Source organism: Microchirus variegatus (assembly GCF_963457635.1).
Source record: "Microchirus variegatus genome assembly, chromosome: 9".
Classification (NCBI taxonomy): domain Eukaryota; kingdom Metazoa; phylum Chordata; class Actinopteri; order Pleuronectiformes; family Soleidae; genus Microchirus; species Microchirus variegatus.
In genome coordinates this window covers 10230583-10250034 of record NC_139810.1, presented here as the reverse complement: position 1 = coordinate 10250034, position 19452 = coordinate 10230583, and the positions used below count along the sequence as shown (strand labels likewise).

Sequence of the window (19452 nt, the reverse complement as noted above, 5' to 3'; positions counted from 1 at the left end):
GGACCTCCTTGTGGCTTCTGACAGGTTTTACCCGGCTGCATCTCCAGCGCTGGATCAGCAACACTGACTTGATCACTCCACTCCAGGTCACCTCCCCTCAGCTCAATACACCACACCCATCCAAAGTGTATATTGTCGGCAACTCCATGTGTTGTAACACGTGTTGCTATCCACATGCCTGTGTGGAAGATTGTAACCTCTATTGTGCAGCAGTTTCGAACCAATAATTCACCCTTTTGTGGTAACAATTTGAGAGACTTTAACAAGACATCTAGTGGCTTGTGGACAATCTGCTGGACACCATGAAAACAGTGTGTTTCAGATCAAATGCCTCCGCCCTGCTTTGGAGCTCAGCTTCCCATCTTGCTGATGGGGTTTTAACCGGAGTAGAGACATTCCGTATATATATAACCAAACTGAATCTTTATACACAACCAACTCCATCCAAACCATTTTGAATACTGTGTCTTGTCCATGAACATCGAACTGACACTACATTCCAGCAATACCTACACAGTATGACGCCCTGGCCCAAAACTCAGATACCACTACACTCCCTGTTTTCTGCATCACATTTCTCTTCCTCTCATTTTGACAATCCTCATAATAACACATCTCCTAACACTATCTCCACTTTTGTAATCCCTGTATTTATTAGTAACAGGCATAAGACACAGTCTACTCACCACCATATTGCACCCTGGAGTGTGAAATTTACTACTATCCCCAATAAGCCGTACACTGGCAATTTAATCAACATGAAATGTGTATTCATCACCAAAGTCAAATAACCTGTTGATGCATAATACTAAAATGTGTCTGATTAATGCACACTCTGCGGTAAACAAATCCCACATACTTAATGTATTTGTTAGGAGGAAAAATCTGTCTTTTCTTTTTCTGACTAAGACTTGGCAACAGCATGTGCAATTTATTCAATTGAAAGAACTGTGTCCTGTGGGCTGCTCCTTTATTGGGACCCAGTGCTTATCTGGTCCATGGTGAAGGCCTTGCAGTTGTTTGGAAGAACCCGTTTTCCTGCCAGCTCATGAGCAACGACTCCTACACGACTTTTGAATTACAACTATCAAAAAATTGGCCAACATAAGCCATTCTTCTGTGATTTCATTTATCGCCGCCCTGGTCCAGGAAGTACATTTCCATATGAATTCAATAACCCGCTGACATTAATTATTAACCTCGACAAGGTCATTTATATTGGTTATTCTTATCTGGACAAAGATGATGTTACTGAATCTTTTAATTTCAAACAAACTGTCTCAGTTGTTGCTCATGCGACGGTCATCCACTATGACACTGTTGCTGTTGCCAGTATATTTTTTCTGTGAATGTCAACCCTTTGTGTCCAAAAGAACTATTCACTCTTGCATTATAACTGATAGTACAGCTGACAAGTTCTCTGTGCACTTTAATTATGGTCTTATTACAAATTTTAACGATGTCAAACTTTTAGCACTTTTAGTCTTTTAATGAACATTGTACCACTTGGTTGAATACCATTGCACCACTAATATCAAGGTCTAGGGCTCTGTGCAATAAATCTCCTGGGTTGTCAGACACTGTTTTCTGCTTGAGGGAGAAATGTCTCAAGGCTGAACGTCTATGGAAAGCTATGAGGTTCGAGGTTCATCGCCTTAACCTAAAGGAAATCTTAACCCTTTTCAATACTTCAGCTGAAGAATCTTGGTCTGCTAACTCTGCTCGCCTAACCAACAGTTTATTCCACACCATTAACAATATTGTTTCACCACCCGTTTCTCTTCACCAGGTGCCAGCACTGATGATGGTAATCCTCTCTTTTTTTGTTGATATTGCACAGGCTATTAATGAATCTACGTCATCAATCATAGTCTAACATACTTGTACACTCATTAATCTTGGACTCTTTCCAGGCAGTCAGTTTAGATGAGATGACGAGCTTGATTAATAGGGTTGAGTGCCGTTCATAATTGAACCGATACGGTACCGGTATCACTATCTGGAATTCGGTACCTCATCACAAAATGTTTTTCAGTTGTAAAACAAAGTCTACACTTCTCAGTTTCAGTTTTCTACAAAGAAGATTTAAGAACAGTACATAAATAAACATAAATACATGTTAATTAGACACAAATGTAGCACAAGACCACTCTCTTCCACAACCAACGCTTCTTCTTTTTTGTTTCCTGTTACAAACAGCTGTTGACTGTGAGCTAACTGGCCAAATATTAGCCACACGGCTAACGCTAGTCACAGACGGCATGCTAACAACAAGCAAGCACTTAGCAAAATAAATGTTACGCAACAATGACATAAGTAATCCATAATATGGGCCTAAACTAAGATAATACAATGGTTTTCGAAATTTTTATATCTCTATTAACAAAGAAAATACTTCATTTGTAGCGTACTCGTTTCGCTGCTTTCGGCGCCATCTTTGTTATGTCAAAACACACATGCAATGCATTCTGGGTAGCCCTTGCTCCCAAGGGTGGTCTCGGAAAATCTCAATATTGAGGGCGATACAGCCCTTAAAATTGGCTCTCAACTTAATTTTTCCGAGAATCGGAACAGCACTTGCACTAACGAGAGCGTGCATTTTTTGAGATTGAGGGTTAAGATTGAGGGTTAAGCAAGGAATTTGAATTCACCCCAATACTTGGTAGTGCTGGCGCAAATCGGTACCAGTACAAAAAGAACCAGCTTTCGGTACCCAACCCTATTGATTATCAAAATGAAGCTATCCTCAGATCTTATACCAACTTGTTTATTGTTACACTACACCAACGCCATCATCCAGCACATTTTTTATTTTTATTAGAAAATCTAATCTAGACAAGGCTGAGCCCATAAACCATAGAGTTGTTGGTACACAACTCACCACTGCACTTGAGAGGTACAACATATTTAAAAGGTTTCAGTCTGGCGTTCAGACACTGCGCTCTTCTGAAACCACTCTTCTGAGGGTTTGTGCTGACTCAATAATGTTGCTGTTGGTGATTTCATGTCCTTTACCACCCTTGGTGTGTACCCTGTCTGTCTTGTGGTGTACCACAGGGCTCAGTTCTGGTTTCTTTGCTTTTTAACCTCTATTTACTGCCACTGGGACAATTTATAAAAAGCTTGTCCTACCATTTTTATGGAGATTACATTCAACTCTACTGCTTATACTGAATATATAATGTTAAACTGCTTGAATGTCATCAGGAACTTGGCAGCAATACTCCTTACAGCTTGACCCCAAAAACACAGCGATTCTCATTATTACTTTAATTCAGTTTGCTTCTTTCATTCGAGAAACATCAGCAAATTAAGATCCGTCGTCTCCAATCACGAACTTGAGGTGATTATACACACATTCATTTAATCTCATATTGATTACTGAAGCCGCTATTTACTGCTCTCAATGAGTCGTCCATTGATAATTTTCAAGTAATCCAGCAGAACACCGCTGTCAGATTACTAATTGGGATAAATACATGATCACATATCACTCCACTGCTGAAATCTCTGCATTGGCTCCATGTTAAATTTAGAATACAGTTTAAAACCCTTACACGCAGAGCACTTTATGGTAAGTCCCCTGTTTACATTACTGGTCTCTACTGGGATCAAGCATTTGAAGTTGTTGCACCCACTCTATGGAACCTCTGCCTGCTCTTTTATGGTTTGCTGATACCGTGGCACTCTTTAAAAGCGTATTAAGAAATGTGTTTTTAAAAAGTATTTGAGCAGTATGTTTGCACTAGTTTATTACATTACATCACATGTCATTTAGCAGACACTTTTATCCAAAGTGACTTACAATTGGCTGACTGGTTGTACTACCAGCCAGGGGTGGAGTTGAACTTGTTACCATGACGTACCGGTCTTAACCACTGAGCTACACCAACCCCCGGTTACTGGTTTTATGTCAGCTCACCAATTATTTAATTTAGGCCAATTCATTTTTATCGTAATAAATCTCTAATTTTAAACAAGCCTACAAAAAAGAAAGAAAGAAAATGAAGTACAAGCACATGAATTGAAGTGTTTTGTTTATCAATGGATAATGGAAATAGGTCCGGATCTGCACAGCAGTCCACCTATTAGTGACCTCTGCTCTATATCCATTAAAGAAATCTGCAAACATTATCATGAGTCCTATTTTGCAGGTGCAGAACAAAAACACCTTCTCCTGCATGTTAAAAAAGGAGCAGAGGCTGCTGTTATCCATCTTGAAGGTTGTTTAACATGCATTTTCTTCCTTTCTACAACATAGTTTTTGTTTTTTTGTCTGCTTCTGGTGCAATCTGCTGACGGTCTCAAGCATGAAACTGAGAGACAGGAGATTTTCATGTTATTTTTAAAAGACTCCTTGTCTCCAAAGCACCGGCTGTAACTCCTGACAAGTGCAGTTGTTTGCCGAGAGACGAGAGGATTATAAATTGTAATTTTCATCTAACCTGAAAGATGGAGTTTTTGCCAAGTATAGTTAGTCATTGCTAACGATACTTGGCAGCACATTCTATTTTCAAGGGGTTCATGTGGGTACAGGAGACATCTCGCAAGAGCCTAAGTGGTTTCCAGACAACTACGTCAATTTTAATTATTGATGTAAGTTTTAGTGTATAGTCTGTGAGTTTAAATGACATGACTTTCTCTTTTAAGCGTGACTGAATCTTGTGTTTTACTCGAAAGTTTCTGTGCCTCAGGGAAAGTGTTTCATTTTTTTCATTATCCTGTTACAGAATGTGTGAGCGTGCTCATGTTCACTGACGGCTTATGACTCAAACGTACTGTATGTGGTGAGTTCCGATGCTTTGCGTTGCAAGCCTCAGAAGTTGAGCAATGATCGGCTTTTCCAGGAGGCAGAGCAGCCAATCAGAACTCATCAAGACCAATGGATCAAATCCAGTTTTTGAGCTGAAGTTTAGGTGTTCAGCTCAAAAACTTCACAGCTCAAACAGAGATCTTGGACAAGGCTGTTCTCCCTTGCTAATGTAGCTACATTAGCAACTCTTGCTATGTATTTAGCCTTAAAGCGGATCTAGACCGGAAGTTCCAATTAACACTGTTTTTTAGTGTGTATCTGCGTCATTACCTTGTTTACAAAGCCCTGAAGGTTCTAAACAAACAGTTCAGCCATTGCTGAGAACGCTGTGTTGTATTGTAATCTCGGGCTCAGCGAGATCTCTGAAAAAGCCTGGTCCGGTTATATAAACACCGGTTCTCCTGAACAGCAGATCCTCCTGTTCTGGGCACATCCGGTTGCGTACATTGAACCGCAAAAGAATAACGTCCGTTGTGGAGGTGTTTCACAAGCGACAGCGTCTTCTGATTCTGGGTCAAAGTCATAAAAGGGACTGCGGCGGGGAGTTGTGAAGAAGCTATTTTTAAAAATTGTTAAAACAATGTTTTGATAATGAGTAGCAGTGCATCCACCGTTCCAGAGGGGGGAGCTCCGCTTCTCAGAGCAGGTGTGCCGAATGTCACTTCCGGGGTACTGGCCAATCACAAGGCTCTGTCTTCTGGGTGTGAGAGTTGAGTCTCAAATCTCGCGGCTGGGAAACACCGTCAGAAAAGAGGATTTCTATCGGCTCGTTTACAGCAACTAGGAAGTTTTTGACCATAGAAACAAGTTAATGTGTGTAAGTAGACCTCCATAACTAACATATATGTGCAACAGGACCACTCTATGTGAGCTTTAATACTGCTCTGCTAATCGTCATGGCCTGGCATATGAACTACAGTTTTTCAGAGTCTTTCTGGGGATTTTTGTGTGAATGAAGACATCTTCTGAAATGGTGCTGCGCTTACAGAAAGCTTTTTTCAAAACAAGCAAGAAAAAGATTGTTTTTGTTCTGTTTCCATGTGGATATAGGGCCTAAAGGTCTGATGTGATTCACAGGCCTCTCTGTCAGTCTCTTAGCCAGAGGGCAGCTGAATGTTGATGTTGGCGACTCTCGCAGTCATTAACTTGAGAGTGATGAGTCGTCGACTGAGCACACACAGGTGTACATGAGGCGGGTGCTGTGATCTTTTGTTACAGTTTTCGCATGGCTTCTCTCAACATCACTCTGAATTGGCAACTCGGGGGGAAAACAGAGAAAACAGGTGTGGAACAAAAGACAAAACCAAATGGTAAAACACCTCTCAATGCAGTCACAACTACAATAACATCATACAAACTACGCTCATAAGAAAACAACATGAGACCAAGCAGGCAAGTGTTTTTTTCATGGAGAATGGCATTGTATTATCTCAGTCTTTTTAAATTAGGCAAGCTGTGGTAAGAGAGTTGATTCCATATAAATGTGTCCAATGTGTCAATCAAACAGTTGTCCAATCAATGCAGTGATCATATCGGCCACCTTTTTATTGTTTTTGGATTGTGGATCATGATTTTCCCAAGCTCCCTTTATCGACAAATTGACAGCTAACCAATCAGAACGAGTGTTGACGTACGATCAAAACATTTAACATGGCTGTGAATAGCTTGATTGTATTTGTTTCCCCAAAAAACTATTACAAGATGTGTGTATGGGGTTGCAATAGCACTTCAATGTGAAGCCTGCTCTGGTTGAACTGAGACAATGTGGAACATGAACAAGTAGATGTTAAAAGGAACCCCGGCTATAAGACTTGTAGTTCTTAAAAGATAAATGTTAGTATCAGTTATAATAAATTGATATAAAAAACCTTCTTGATGTCTTCGTTTTTATAAAATTTGTAAAAATAGTTTAACTCGTAGGTCGCCATTGTTGTTTACGTCGCAATGCACTCTGGGTAGTGACGTATAAAGGTTGTACTGGGGGCTTCGGGACCCTGTTGTGACTGTTCAGCATAAACATGTCATCTGTTCAGCCTTTTCAATTTGAACCCGAGCGAAACATACAGGAGGAGGACAGCACTGACAATGTTTCACAAAACGAGCATCAAAATGAAGCGCAAGAAAGACGGGATGAGGCAAGAGTGGGACAAAACCTGTGGTGTACGTGCGGCAACTGCGTCTCCATATATGGATATACAGTGAAGCGGCGACTGCAGACGCGGGTTGTCTGCTCAGGAGAGCATCCAGCGTCTCTTGTCTCTGCCGCTTTTTAACGCGGATTTCACTCGCTTCACGCGGGCGTTTAGGCTCCTTATGTGGGAGAATTGTCGGACAGGCATTTGGTTTAAGTCTCCGTTTGTATCCGCCCGCTCCGGTGAGGTCTTTTAGCAGCTGTGGTCGACTTTCGATTGGCTTTTATCGAAAGGCAACAAGGGAAGTGCTGTGAGTTTACACAGCTTTCCCACTGACAAGAAGAGGAGAAAGGAGTGGGAAGATGCCTGTGGAAGGACACAACTTCCTAAAGATCCGCTGCTGTGTTCTCGACATTTTTCGCCAGAAGCATTTGAGGCTTTTAGTCGACCACAGCTGCTAAAAGACCTCACCGGAGCGGGCGGATAAAAACGGAGACTTAAACCAAATGCCTGTCCGACAATTCTCCCACATAAGAAGCCTAAACGCCCGCGTGAAAAAAAAGCGGCAGAGACAAGAGACGCTGGATGCTCTCCTGAGCAGACAACCCGCGTCTGCAGTCGCCGCTTCACTGTATATCCATATATGGAGACGCAGTTGCCGCACGTACACCACAGGTTTTGTCCCACTCTTGCCTCATCCCGTCTTTCTTGCGCTTCATTTTGATGCTCGTTTTGTGAAACATTGTCAGTGCTGTCCTCCTCCTGTATGTTTCGCTCGGGTTCAAATTGAAAAGGCTGAACAGATGACATGTTTATGCTGAACAGTCACAACAGGGTCCCGAAGCCCCCAGTACAACCTTTATACGTCACTACCCAGAGTGCATTGCGACGTAAACAACAATGGCGACCTACGAGTTAAACTATTTTTACAAATTTTATAAAAACGAAGACATCAAGAAGGTTTTTTATATCAATTTATTATAACTGATACTAACATTTATCTTTTAAGAACTACAAGTTTTATAGCCGGGGTTCCTTTTAACAGTTGGTAATCCTCTGTCAGTCTGCCTGTGAGTCCCAGAGTTAGGATATTTAAAGGGTTTTGGAGGCCTTTCTTTGCTTATACCTAGAGCTGACCTTCGGGAGGACTGCATATGATGGTATTTTTCTCTACAAGATTATTGGTTTAAGTTTGGTGGAAAGCATTAGCTTGCTAGCACCCTTCTCTTTCGGTAAATCCTCCCTGTTTAATATCTAACCAGCAAAGTATCATTCTGTAAACCCACTGTCTTGTCCAAGGACACTTTTAGCATTAGCAGACTAGAGGAACCTGGAATTGAACCTTAAAACCTTTGAGTTGAATGACGATGTGCTCTGCCACTGAGCTACCGTTGATACCCTATACACAGCAAAATAATATAATTTAGAGGTTTAGAGCTATTTTTCCCAAGTTAAAGGTCACAGAGTGGTCCTGTTGCACATATATGTTAGTTATGGATGTCTACTTACATACATTAACTTGTTTTTATGGTCAAACACCACCTAGTTGTTGGTGTTTCAGACTGAAATCTCACACCCAGAAGACAGAGTGTGTTGTGATTGGCCAGCCAAAGTAGAGCCTTCCCAACTGTCTTGTGATTGGCCAATACCCGGAAGTGTCTTAGCACACCAGCTCTCAGAAGCGCAGCTCCCCCCTCTGGAACGGTGGATGCACTGCTACTCATTATCAAAACATTGTTTTAACAATGTTTCAAAATAGCTTCTTCACGACTCCCCGCCGCAGTCCCTTTTATGACTTTGACCCAGAGTCAGAAGACACTGTCGCTCGTGAAACACCTCCACAACGGACGTTATTCTTTTTCTGCGGTTCAATGTACGCAACCGGATGTGCCCGGACTAGTGCCCGGACCAGGAAGATCTGCTGTTCAGGAGAACCGCTGTTTACGTAACCAGAAGGGAGATCTCGCTGAGCCCGAGATTACAATAAAACACAGTGTTCTGAGCAGTGGCTGAACTGTTTGTTTCAAAACTTCAGGGCTTCATAAACGAGGTAATGATGCAGATACACACTAAAAACAGTGTTAATTGGAACTTCCGGTATATGTCCGCTTTAAGTTTTTCAACACTTACATCCTACACATATTATGTTAGATTTATCTTGCAGATTTTATAACTAAATTAACTTAACATGTACATCTACAGTTTTACATAATTCAAAGACTGTTTTTATTGTCAGTCAAGTCAAATGTTATTTCTAATTAGCACTAAATAACAAGGGAAAATATTGAAATATTGATCCTCATATGTTTGGTATGTTTTCAATAGATTTTTTGCAAAATGCAGTTGAGATTTTTATTGTGTGTTTCTTCTTGCAGTCAAACATCTCAAACCATTTGTCACAATGCTGATTAAGCCTTCAGCTTTACGTGACTCTCTCTGAACTTCTCAGTATGGCAATGTTTAGATCTAATATCAGCTGTCGACATTCCCTTGCAGCACACAGGAAAGTGTGTAAGCGAGTAAAGTGAGACTGCTGCAAACAGGTTGAATTATGACTGAAAAAAAGAGAAAAAAGGACACATAAAAAAGGTTTTCAGACGTGATTTCTACTGCTCAAAATACCTGGTCATCGCCTGCCCCTGCACTGCTGCTGTAACACACAAATGCTCCCTCGGTCAAGTCTGATGGCAATTCCTGTCAGAGCTTTCAGAAGAAGGCTGCAGCAGACAAATAATGCTTCTGGTCACAAAGACCAAACAGACCAAAACAAAACAAGAAAAAAAAACACCAAAAGTTATGCACTGCAGCTTTAAAGCTTGGGCCTGAAGGTACTTTGATCAAATTCAAACAATAAATCACACCCCCTCCCACTGGCGATCTCATCCAAGCTCCGCTCCAAAATACTCTGTAGTGGAACTGTGAATTTTGGCAGAATTTTCTCTCTCACTCACTGTCTCAATTTTAGCTATCATCCCTTCTCCAGCGGCATACAGTGTCTCTCTTGTTAAGTCTATGGTCACTGAGCACAATGTGTCTGTTAATGACAAACAGGTACACAAACCAATAATTCCATGTGGTCTGAATAATGATCAATTGTGCTTGTTACAATATTACAATATTACAAGGGCTTTGTAGACCCTATTTGTGCAGACTGGCTTTAATGAAGGAATTATATTGCCTAGTGAATAAAGCTTAGGCAGAAACAGATGTGAGCAATACGTGTTGAAAGATTCCACATAAGTAAGCTAAAAATGATGGATAATATAGCTTCACTTCACTTTAACTACAGTGCAGCTTTTGCTAAGGATGTTCCAAAGACAAGCAAAAAGCACTTCTCACCCGCAGTGGCTGGGGAGCGAGCAGCAATGTGCCCATGAAGGCCATTACATCAGGAAAAGCGATGTGAACTGAGGTTGAGTGAGGCAGGAGCTGGTGTGAAGAAATAGTTAACTGCATAAAGGGGGAAACGTAAACACATTACCGTCTCACTCGTCACCGCGAGTAACATAATGAACTCCTAATCGCTGCCGAGGGTGTAATTCATCTATGAAATCAGCCGCAAACTGAGATGAAGAAAATCAGTTTCTGATCCATCTCAGGCGGTAGCTTAGCAGGAAGGGTATTGAACGGTGTGACTCTCAAAAGGTTAGGAGTAGCACTTTCCTGTCAGCATCGATGTTCTGTCAGTGGAAAACTTCCCCTCTGCTCTGTCTTGTATGCACGGCCTGCCAAGCAGCACGCGCAGTTTATGAGTCCAGCACATGAATCCATCTGTATTCTGCCCAGCGCTGGTGAGATAAGCAATGACTAGCGCAGAAGGTCAAGATGTCATATTCTCAATCAACTCCAGTAGCACCCAATGTCAAATGCTTTGTTGAGTGGAGCGCGGCTGTCAGGAGATGGAATGTGTTGAATCCAGCTTCTATTTACCCCCTCCATTTCTTCCTGCCTGCCTCCTCCCGCATCATCATCTTCTTCCATTCGCTTGTCTATTTCTGCAGAATAAGTCATAACAGTATATGTTGAGCCTTAGGCATGAGAGCGCTAAGATAATGGCAACTGGATCCCTGGGCTCCCCATACGTATCACTCCTCAGGCATTTCAGGAATCTGGTGTTTCACATTGTCTTTTCCTCCTTCTTTACTGTATGTGCCTATTTCTGTCCGTAGTAGTCCTAGCGTCGGTTTCCTTGGAAATCAAACCCATGTTAAAATAAGGACCCAGCCGGTTTATAGTCACTAAGGCACAGTCCAATTTCTCTTTTTTTTTTTTACGCCCTTACTGCTTTTCCCTTTCACTTGGTACTGAGTTACAGGAGTCACCTCTTCAACAATGTGACAGGTCATCATGTAAGTAGATGTAACATGTTTTTGACAGAGATTTCACATGCTCAACACCTGGGAATACTAATAGACCAGTTTATGTGATGTACAAGACACCACAAACAAGCTGTGTTGTGGTTAGCATAACTGCGAACATGCTCACCAGAAAATAAGAAAACAGTTCTACTTAAAGGGCCAGTTAACCCTAACACTTCACCCTCTACCTCAACAAGAATCGGCACACGCTTACACATGAACACACAAAATGGAGGGTAAAGGATGACATGAGATTAAGCCTACATGATCGCTTGTGCATGAGTTTGCGTGCACTCTCTCTCTTTATGTACTGTTTGCATTTTCGTTTTGCATTTGCAAAACTATGCATGTGTGCATGTGTTAGGACAAGATAAAAAAAGACGGCTGAAGGAATGAAAGGGAAATTAGTGAGAGGAGGGAGAGAGACAAAGGGAAGGGTGGTGACAGAGAGACAGAGAGAGAAAGCAGAAGAAATGACTCACCTTCTCTGCTGACTGTGCTGTGCCAAAGAAAATTGGGATGAAGGCCAGCCAGACTATGCATGTGGTGTACATAGTGAAGCCAATGGGCTTTGCTTCGTTGAAGTCTTCTGGTACGTCCCTGGTCTTGATGGCATAGATGGTGCAGGTGACCATCAGCAGGATGCTGTAGCCCAGGGAACAAATGATCTGCAGGTCTGTGATGTCACACTTCAGCACACCGCGGGCAAGCATGGGGTTGATGGTTTTCTGCTCGTCATAGTCGATGATGGTGTTCGGTGGGTCCACCGCAAACCACACCAGCACGCCCAGCAGCTGCACACAGATCAGACTAGAAGTGATGGCAATCTGGGAGGTGGGGCTGATGAAACGGGGCGCCGTGACCGTCTGCTTCCCTTGCTCGAAGATCCGATAGATGCGGTTGGTCTTGGTGAGCAGCGCGGCGTAGCTGATGCACATGCCCAGGCCCAGGAAGATCCTCCTGAAGGCACACACGGCCACGTCAGGCTTGGCGATCATGAGAAAGGTGATGATGTAACACAGGAAGATGCCTGTAAGCAGCACGTAGCTGAGCTCTCGGCCTGATGCCCGTACGATAGGTGTGTCATTGTAGCGTACGAAGGTAGCCATGACAAAGATGGTGGCGATGATACCAAGCATTGCCAGGAAGACGGGGATTATCGCCCAGGGAGAGTGCCACTCCAGCTTGACAATAGGGATGGGCTGGCAGGAGGTTCTGTTAGGGTTGGGCCTCATGTTATAGGCGCACAGTCTGCAGGAAGTCTCATCATACTGGTACTGGTAGCCATCACACAGCTCGCAGTGCCAGCAGCATGGCATGCCTTTAACCCTCTTCTTCCTCTCTCCAGTTTTACAGGGCAGACTGCACACAGAAATGGGCACATCCTGCTCCCCATCTGGCCACTGAAGCTCCTCCAGCTGAGAGAGAGAGCGCAAGATGACAAACAACACAGGAAAAGAGGTTAGTAACACATAGATAAGAAATAGCCTGAAGTATTGACAACTGATTTAGCACAACCACGCAACAAATTAACAATGCAAAAACAATGTACAATCCAATAAAAAGTCTAAAGGAATGCAAAAAAGATTCACCTACACTATTCCTCAAGCCATTCTCTTGGAGGGATTTCATTTTCTAATACTTTAAAGTAATTGAAATCACCATGGCAACAGAGCTTACCTTTGTTCAGTGAAATAAAGTAATGTGAAATGCAAAAGACATTATGTTTTAATACATGAGCCAGTGAGGTATGAAATATGTGATGAGGAGGAAGGAGAATGGGATTTGGGATTGCAAAAATGCCTCATTGAGACTATGCAGAGCTATTTCTATTTATGATCTTGCCATCAAAAATAAAAAGTGCAGAATACAGATGCACTGTTGGACTATCCGGATCTCAAAATCTGAAATGCCCTTAGGTATTTCATGATTTCAGCTGAAGCTGTAGTTTTAATGTACGACTCCGGAAAAAAAAAAATTAAATATTTTAGGACTCTTACATATTTTGTGAGTTAAAGAAAATAATAAAACAGCTTACATAAAACTCAGATCCTTTGATTTATTGTACTGATCCATGACATTTAAAGCACCAGAAGTTTAAAGGTACATCATTTCACAGCAACACACAGCGACAGTGATTAAACCTAAATAAATAAGGGGGGAGTTCAACAAATAAAACAGCATGAAAACACATAAATTGAGTAGAAGTAAAGTTATTCAACATATTTATTGCTATTATCTCTTGTAAAATTGCTGCTCTCACACATTTCAAAGGTGTTTTTCGAGAGAAGTGCCTGCATTAAAATCACAGCAGCGTAGCACAAAATGATGAGTGCATTACACCTTGATATGAGATCAATTAATGACTGAAAGGAATAGCTCAACGTTTTGCTTAACTTATGAGAGTTTAGAAAATGGATACCAGTCTCATAATGACTTAAACTTAGCATAATGTCTGTTCTAAGTGGAACCCACTGGTAGGGTTAAGCATCTTCCTTTTTAGCATCGATCATGGGGTGTGAGTTCACATTTTGAAATAGTACCTCTTAGTATCAAGCAGGGGGCGCTCGTAAGGTTTCCTAATAGCATATGACAGTGACCGTGTGAGTAGTGACATTACCTTGAAAATACTAATCTACATGAGGGAAACTCCTGTGGTCTCATGTAGTCTGTGCAGAACTAAATTGACTACATTTTCGTTAAAAGCTGTTAGAGCTCCCTCCTGCTGTCAGTGATTTGAGTATTACAGATTAGGGCCAGGCGATATGGCCTCAAATCAATATCACGATATATTGAGCAGCTCACCTCGATAACGATAAATGAATGATAAGTTTGAAGTTACTAAATGACGTCATCGCCTAATTTGCATATTTGACCATTTGCCTGATATAAGCATGTGCACCAAACACCACAAAAGTCTCCAATAACACCAGACAGTGTCGGGAGATTTGTCACTAGTCGCATTTAACAAAAAAGTCACTAGGAGGAGTCGAAAAGTCGCCAGATTCAGCGTCTCTTTCCGTTGTTACAGAGGGCGTGGAGTCCCGTGCCTACACAGACTGCACACGTCTGAGTGTAGACACACATTTTCTCGATTTTATCAAATATATCGATAACGGCAAAATGATGCCGATTATCGTCGTAAATTTCGCTAACGATAAATGTTCTATATATTGCCCAGCCCGATAACGGATATTCTAATGCTAGCTGAGCTGTTGATGAATTAACAATTATTAAGAGTGTTCATAAAGTCATGAAAAGTGTGAGGTTTGTGGAGGAGTATTGGGGGATCGGCTACGGCATCGAAGGGAGGTAGTGTGTTCAAATTTATTTTAACAAACTAGCCTACGCTGTCGGGGGCCGACAGCAAGGGGTATATCCGCGAACTTGTCCAATCCTCAACTTTCCAATATACCCAAAGTATATGCACTCGCACCTGCCACTAACTGTTTTAATTAATTATTAATAAATTCAACAAAATAACTGTTAAATATTATGATATAATGCTGACTACACTTTATACATGTTCAAAGTATCCATATAAACTCGATATTGAACACAGAATACCTGAACTCATAAATTTCTCTCTAGTTTTTAATAAAACTAGTTAACCTATTATACCTTGTTAAATAATTATGAATATTAAAATGCTAACCACACCTGCCATATCTTCAAAGTGTCCAAATGTCATGAAAAAGCATACAATATGTTCAAACTTTCCATTCAATGCATTAATAAAGAAATGGAGGCTTAACTATTTTTTATATGATAATTAATAAATGTATATTATAATGTAATAAATATTATGAATAAGTGCTAAATAAACCCATGATATCCTCAATGTGTCCAAATGAGCTCAATAATAAAGAAAAAATGCCTTAACTATTTTTTCTGTGTTCACTAATAAGTTAACCAGTTAACTTATTATGTAACTATTACCAATCATAGCCAAAGTAATAATGATTGTACTTGTAGATAGTTGTTACATGAATCATTGTACACAATTTGAAGGCAATATCTCCATCAGTCTGGAAGATAAAGCCGAAGATGTGTTTTTCGCATAATAAATTAATTAATTTGCTGATTAATAATAAAGCTACAAAGATAGGGATACTTCTCAGGTGGTATGTGATGCCCATGCAAAATTTGAAGCCAATACCTGCAATACTTTGGAAGATACAAGGGAAAATATGGTTTTTATATCATTAATTAATTAATTAACTAATTAATAATAATGGTAGACAGCTCAAAATCAATAGGGATCATCTACAGGGGGTATGTGACCCATAAAATAAAAAGAAAATTTAATCTCAAACGCCTTTCCAGTTATCGCGTTAACGGCTAAAATCTGCGGACGCGCGAGACCGATTCCATAATATCCGCATTTTTCACGGATATAATTATGGGTAATTACAATATTATTCAAACTTGCCTTTTTCTGACCAGTATTGGACTGATAGAGACATTGAGTATTGGTAATATCCCTACTGTTATGCAACATGCTATAAAGACCTGCAAACAGCGAGACAATTAAAGAACGATGTTTTTGAAAAGGCTCATTATAGCTACTTGGAACATGCATCTTAAAAAATATCTTTGTATCCAATAAAAGAGGTTAAAAACTCTATTGGACTGATATTGGTATGAGTAGATATGAAAGGTTGTGCTATTGGTGTGGTATCAGACACATACAAGTGGTACTGACTGAGCCATCCCTAACTGTTCGTTAAAAGCTTTGCATTTGGCAGTTTTTTCAGCATCATTTCTGCTTTTGGAAACCAGAACAGACCATCATTTTGGTGAGAGGAAGGGTCTGTTGAAGAAGTGAGGGGGTGGAGCTTACTGAGAGTGTGAAAACTGTCAGAGTGTGTGACAACTGCTGTCACTTACACAAAAGCATACCCTGCTTTCTAGTCTGCTTGACTCTAAATAGAACTACAATTTATACAAAATGGGGATCATGCCGTGTTGATGCAAACTGAAACTAGTGAATGAGACAATAAACTCCTAAGAAAAATTGTTATTCATGTTATCAATCAAGTTTTCTTTACATAGACTTAAATGCAAATTTACCAAGTAGAATCAGCCCTAATGGTCATTTGAAAGAATCCATATTTCAAGCACTTCAACATTGGGTTTGCCTATGTTTTTTTATACAGTCTTGTGTGTGCAAAACACAAATACTAGCACCTCTACAACATATTAATAATTGAGTTTAACATTTCATGTGATTATACAGTATATTTAAAAAAAGAATGACTGCTTGTTGCTTGGCAATGTCATTTTCTGTAAAACCATAACTCTCTTTTACGTAAACAGCAGGTACAAATACCATCACATGTATCATGAGTGCAGTAATAAGGACACAAACAGCATACCCTCCTCCTAATGTGGCAGCTTCCAATAACTGCAGACACACACAAACAAACACAGACGCGTGTGTGTGTGTGTACCTGTATGACAAATGCATTGTTTCTGTGGTGTCTCTGTAGATTATCATCTGCCATTTATCTGGGGGCATGAAGGTGCCATTTGTTATTTGGACAATAAATGGTGCTCTCTGGAAAACCTCCCGATTACACACAGTGTGGAAACAGTAATGAGACCAAAAGCTCTGTTTCCATGGAAACCAGAAGCAATAGTTTTGACACTTTGGACTCATATGGCTGCCATAGTTTTCACGCAGGTTTTTTTTTTTTTTTTTTGCTATAGTTGTTAATTTTACAGTTAATTTGAGATTTTCTGAGCCGGAATGGTTTTTATGCCAAACCTTGCAGAAGATCGTAAAAGTGTATCAGGATGATCATTCGAGGGTAACCTTTAAATTTTATCCCTGTCTATGTGTTAGTGAGCACAGTTATACTTACTGCACTGGATTATGACTTCATTGTGACGCTATTTGGTTTGTAATCACAGTAAAAACAGAATGAGGCAGAAATCTCCAGCCACAGACATTGTTACACCTGTGCTATCAAAAATCCCTCAGCTGACGTAGAGTCATGTAAAGCAGGGGCACCATTATGCAAATGTTAACTCATCTGTATGTAAATGTTGTGTTTTTTTGACCGCTAATCTGAGTCCAATAGACATAGATGTTATAGCGCAGTGTTCATCCTACTATAGAGGCAGAAGTATATTTTTAAGATAGCATGTACTGCTAATATTGGACAAGACTTTTTGTGAATTACTGTGATTTAAAGGTCTATGAAATGAAAAATGGCTCATCCATTCTGCTTCCCTGTGGGTTCTGCTCCTATCTTTTGAAAATGCCAAAAATGAAATTACATTTTCACTTATTTTTAAATCAAACTCCTTTCCGTTTTTCCTGTAGAGTACCAAGAGCTTTCCATATGATTTATATTTCACTCTGGGGTGTGCTTTAAATGTATTTTTTTCTCTCTCTCTATCATAGATTTCGAGTTTCATCGTGTACAGTAAAAAAAAATAAAAAAAAATGGAGGTAAGCTGCCAAGCAACAATTTCAACAGGGGAGGTGTGTATTTCAGAGTTGGTTTCTACCGACATCAACATCTTCGGCAGCTCTCTGCTGCCAAATATGGAGCATATATGGTCTGACACTTGGGTTAAAAGCATGTTCTTTCGCGTCCTCCCACTCTCCTTCACAGTCAGTCGTGAAACCTATGCAGTGGGAGAATCGTGATCTCCAACAACAGCGTTACCTCGCTGTTGGGTTTCTTTTTTTGCCACCTTCTTTTATCTTAATGTTCAAATTAATTCTTTTCAGATGTTTTAGCCCTGAATGAACATGATTTTACAGTTAGAGACATAGGAAACTTTTCTATAATCGTATACAAATGTGACAGACTAAAATTGCAGCCTTTTATCCTTCACACTCTGATCCTCCTCTGGCTTAATTGCATGTTTTTTTCTGTCTTAAAAGCAGTGATTGGGACACTGCTACCCTCTGAGGAAACTGTAAACACTTATTTCAAGGAATTAAGTCTCAAAGTAACTTTATGTTGAATGATGAATGAAAAAATGGATGAAATTAGAAAAGCAAGCAACACATCAACTCAAATGGTTGCCTGAGCATGTTTTTTACATTTACAGCTGGAGGAAAACGCAACACCTGAAGAATTCTGAAAGACTCCTCTCCCGAGTAAAGGGTAACACTTCAGTTTTCTTGCTAAATTGCACAAACAGATTTGTTTTCTGCATCTGAAATACATCAATTAGACTGAAATAAGAGCTTGTCTGCAGCTGAGCTCTCTCTGCATTTGAGATGCAAATGATGTGCACCCCTTCGTCACAAAAGAGATTTCAATTTTGGAAAACAGTCTTCAAGTATCTTCGAGTAAATCGTTGAGAGTAGATATCCTGGTTAGATACAAGTGTACAAACAACATATTAAATTCATCTGTGTCCCTGGTATCAGAGACACTTTCATACCCTGAGCTGGAGAGATTCCACCCACTGTCCTACCACCTTATACTCTGGAATGGAGGAATTGGTCATCTGAAACTGGAACAGGTCATAGCGTCCAGGAGCATCACCGTTCTTGTTAAACATGACATAGGTGCCGGCGCTGCCTGTGTAGAGCAAAAGAGAGAGAGAGAGGGGGACAGAGAGGACAAGCGTCAAAAGGACACGACACAATAAAAATGAGGTGTCAGGGTGTAAAAGCTCTTGCAATAACAGAGGAAACATGATCTTTTAAACGCCTTCCCTCTTATTGTCTGGTGGCCTATACGGACCTCACAGAAGACCATAGAGTGAGGGTCTGTACCTCCAAACACAAATGCCCCATTCTGACCTGGTATTGACCACCGTCCTCAGTGATCCAATCGCATGCAGACACAGTTAAGTACGACTGCTCACCCTGGCATTAAAATACAACCTGCATGCATCTCCTGTGACTACATGAGATTAGATCTGGTTTCCAGCAGCCTTTATGCAAAAACACAGACATTCGGTCTGTTAGCGAGAACAAAATAATGATTTGACTGAGTCTGACTCAGAGAAGATTGCTCAAAGACAGCAAAGGAAGCTCTGCTTCGTCTAAATGCCATAAAATAAATGGTGAAATATGTACTGTAGTATTTACGTTTCAACTGAAGGACTACATTCCCGTAGCAGCATGGCACATTAAAACATGCAGAAGCTCGGCTTCATTGATTGGGAGACAGAG

At 40.6% G+C, this 19452-nt stretch overlaps 1 protein-coding gene across 1 annotated transcript in view; it reads right to left on the bottom strand.

Annotated features, from left to right (window-relative positions):
* LOC310931526 (metabotropic glutamate receptor 7-like) overlaps positions 1-19452 on the bottom strand; it is a gene marked incomplete at its 3' end in the record, with an annotated part of 146270 nt that overhangs the window by 22401 nt on the left and 104417 nt on the right. Inside the window, exons 7-8 of the mRNA XM_083894700.1 lie at positions 18714-18853; positions 11786-12721 (exon numbers count right to left, since the gene is read on the bottom strand). Of these exons, the coding sequence (XP_083750826.1) occupies positions 11786-12721; positions 18714-18853 (1076 nt within the window). The remainder of the gene's footprint in view (positions 1-11785; positions 12722-18713; positions 18854-19452) is intronic.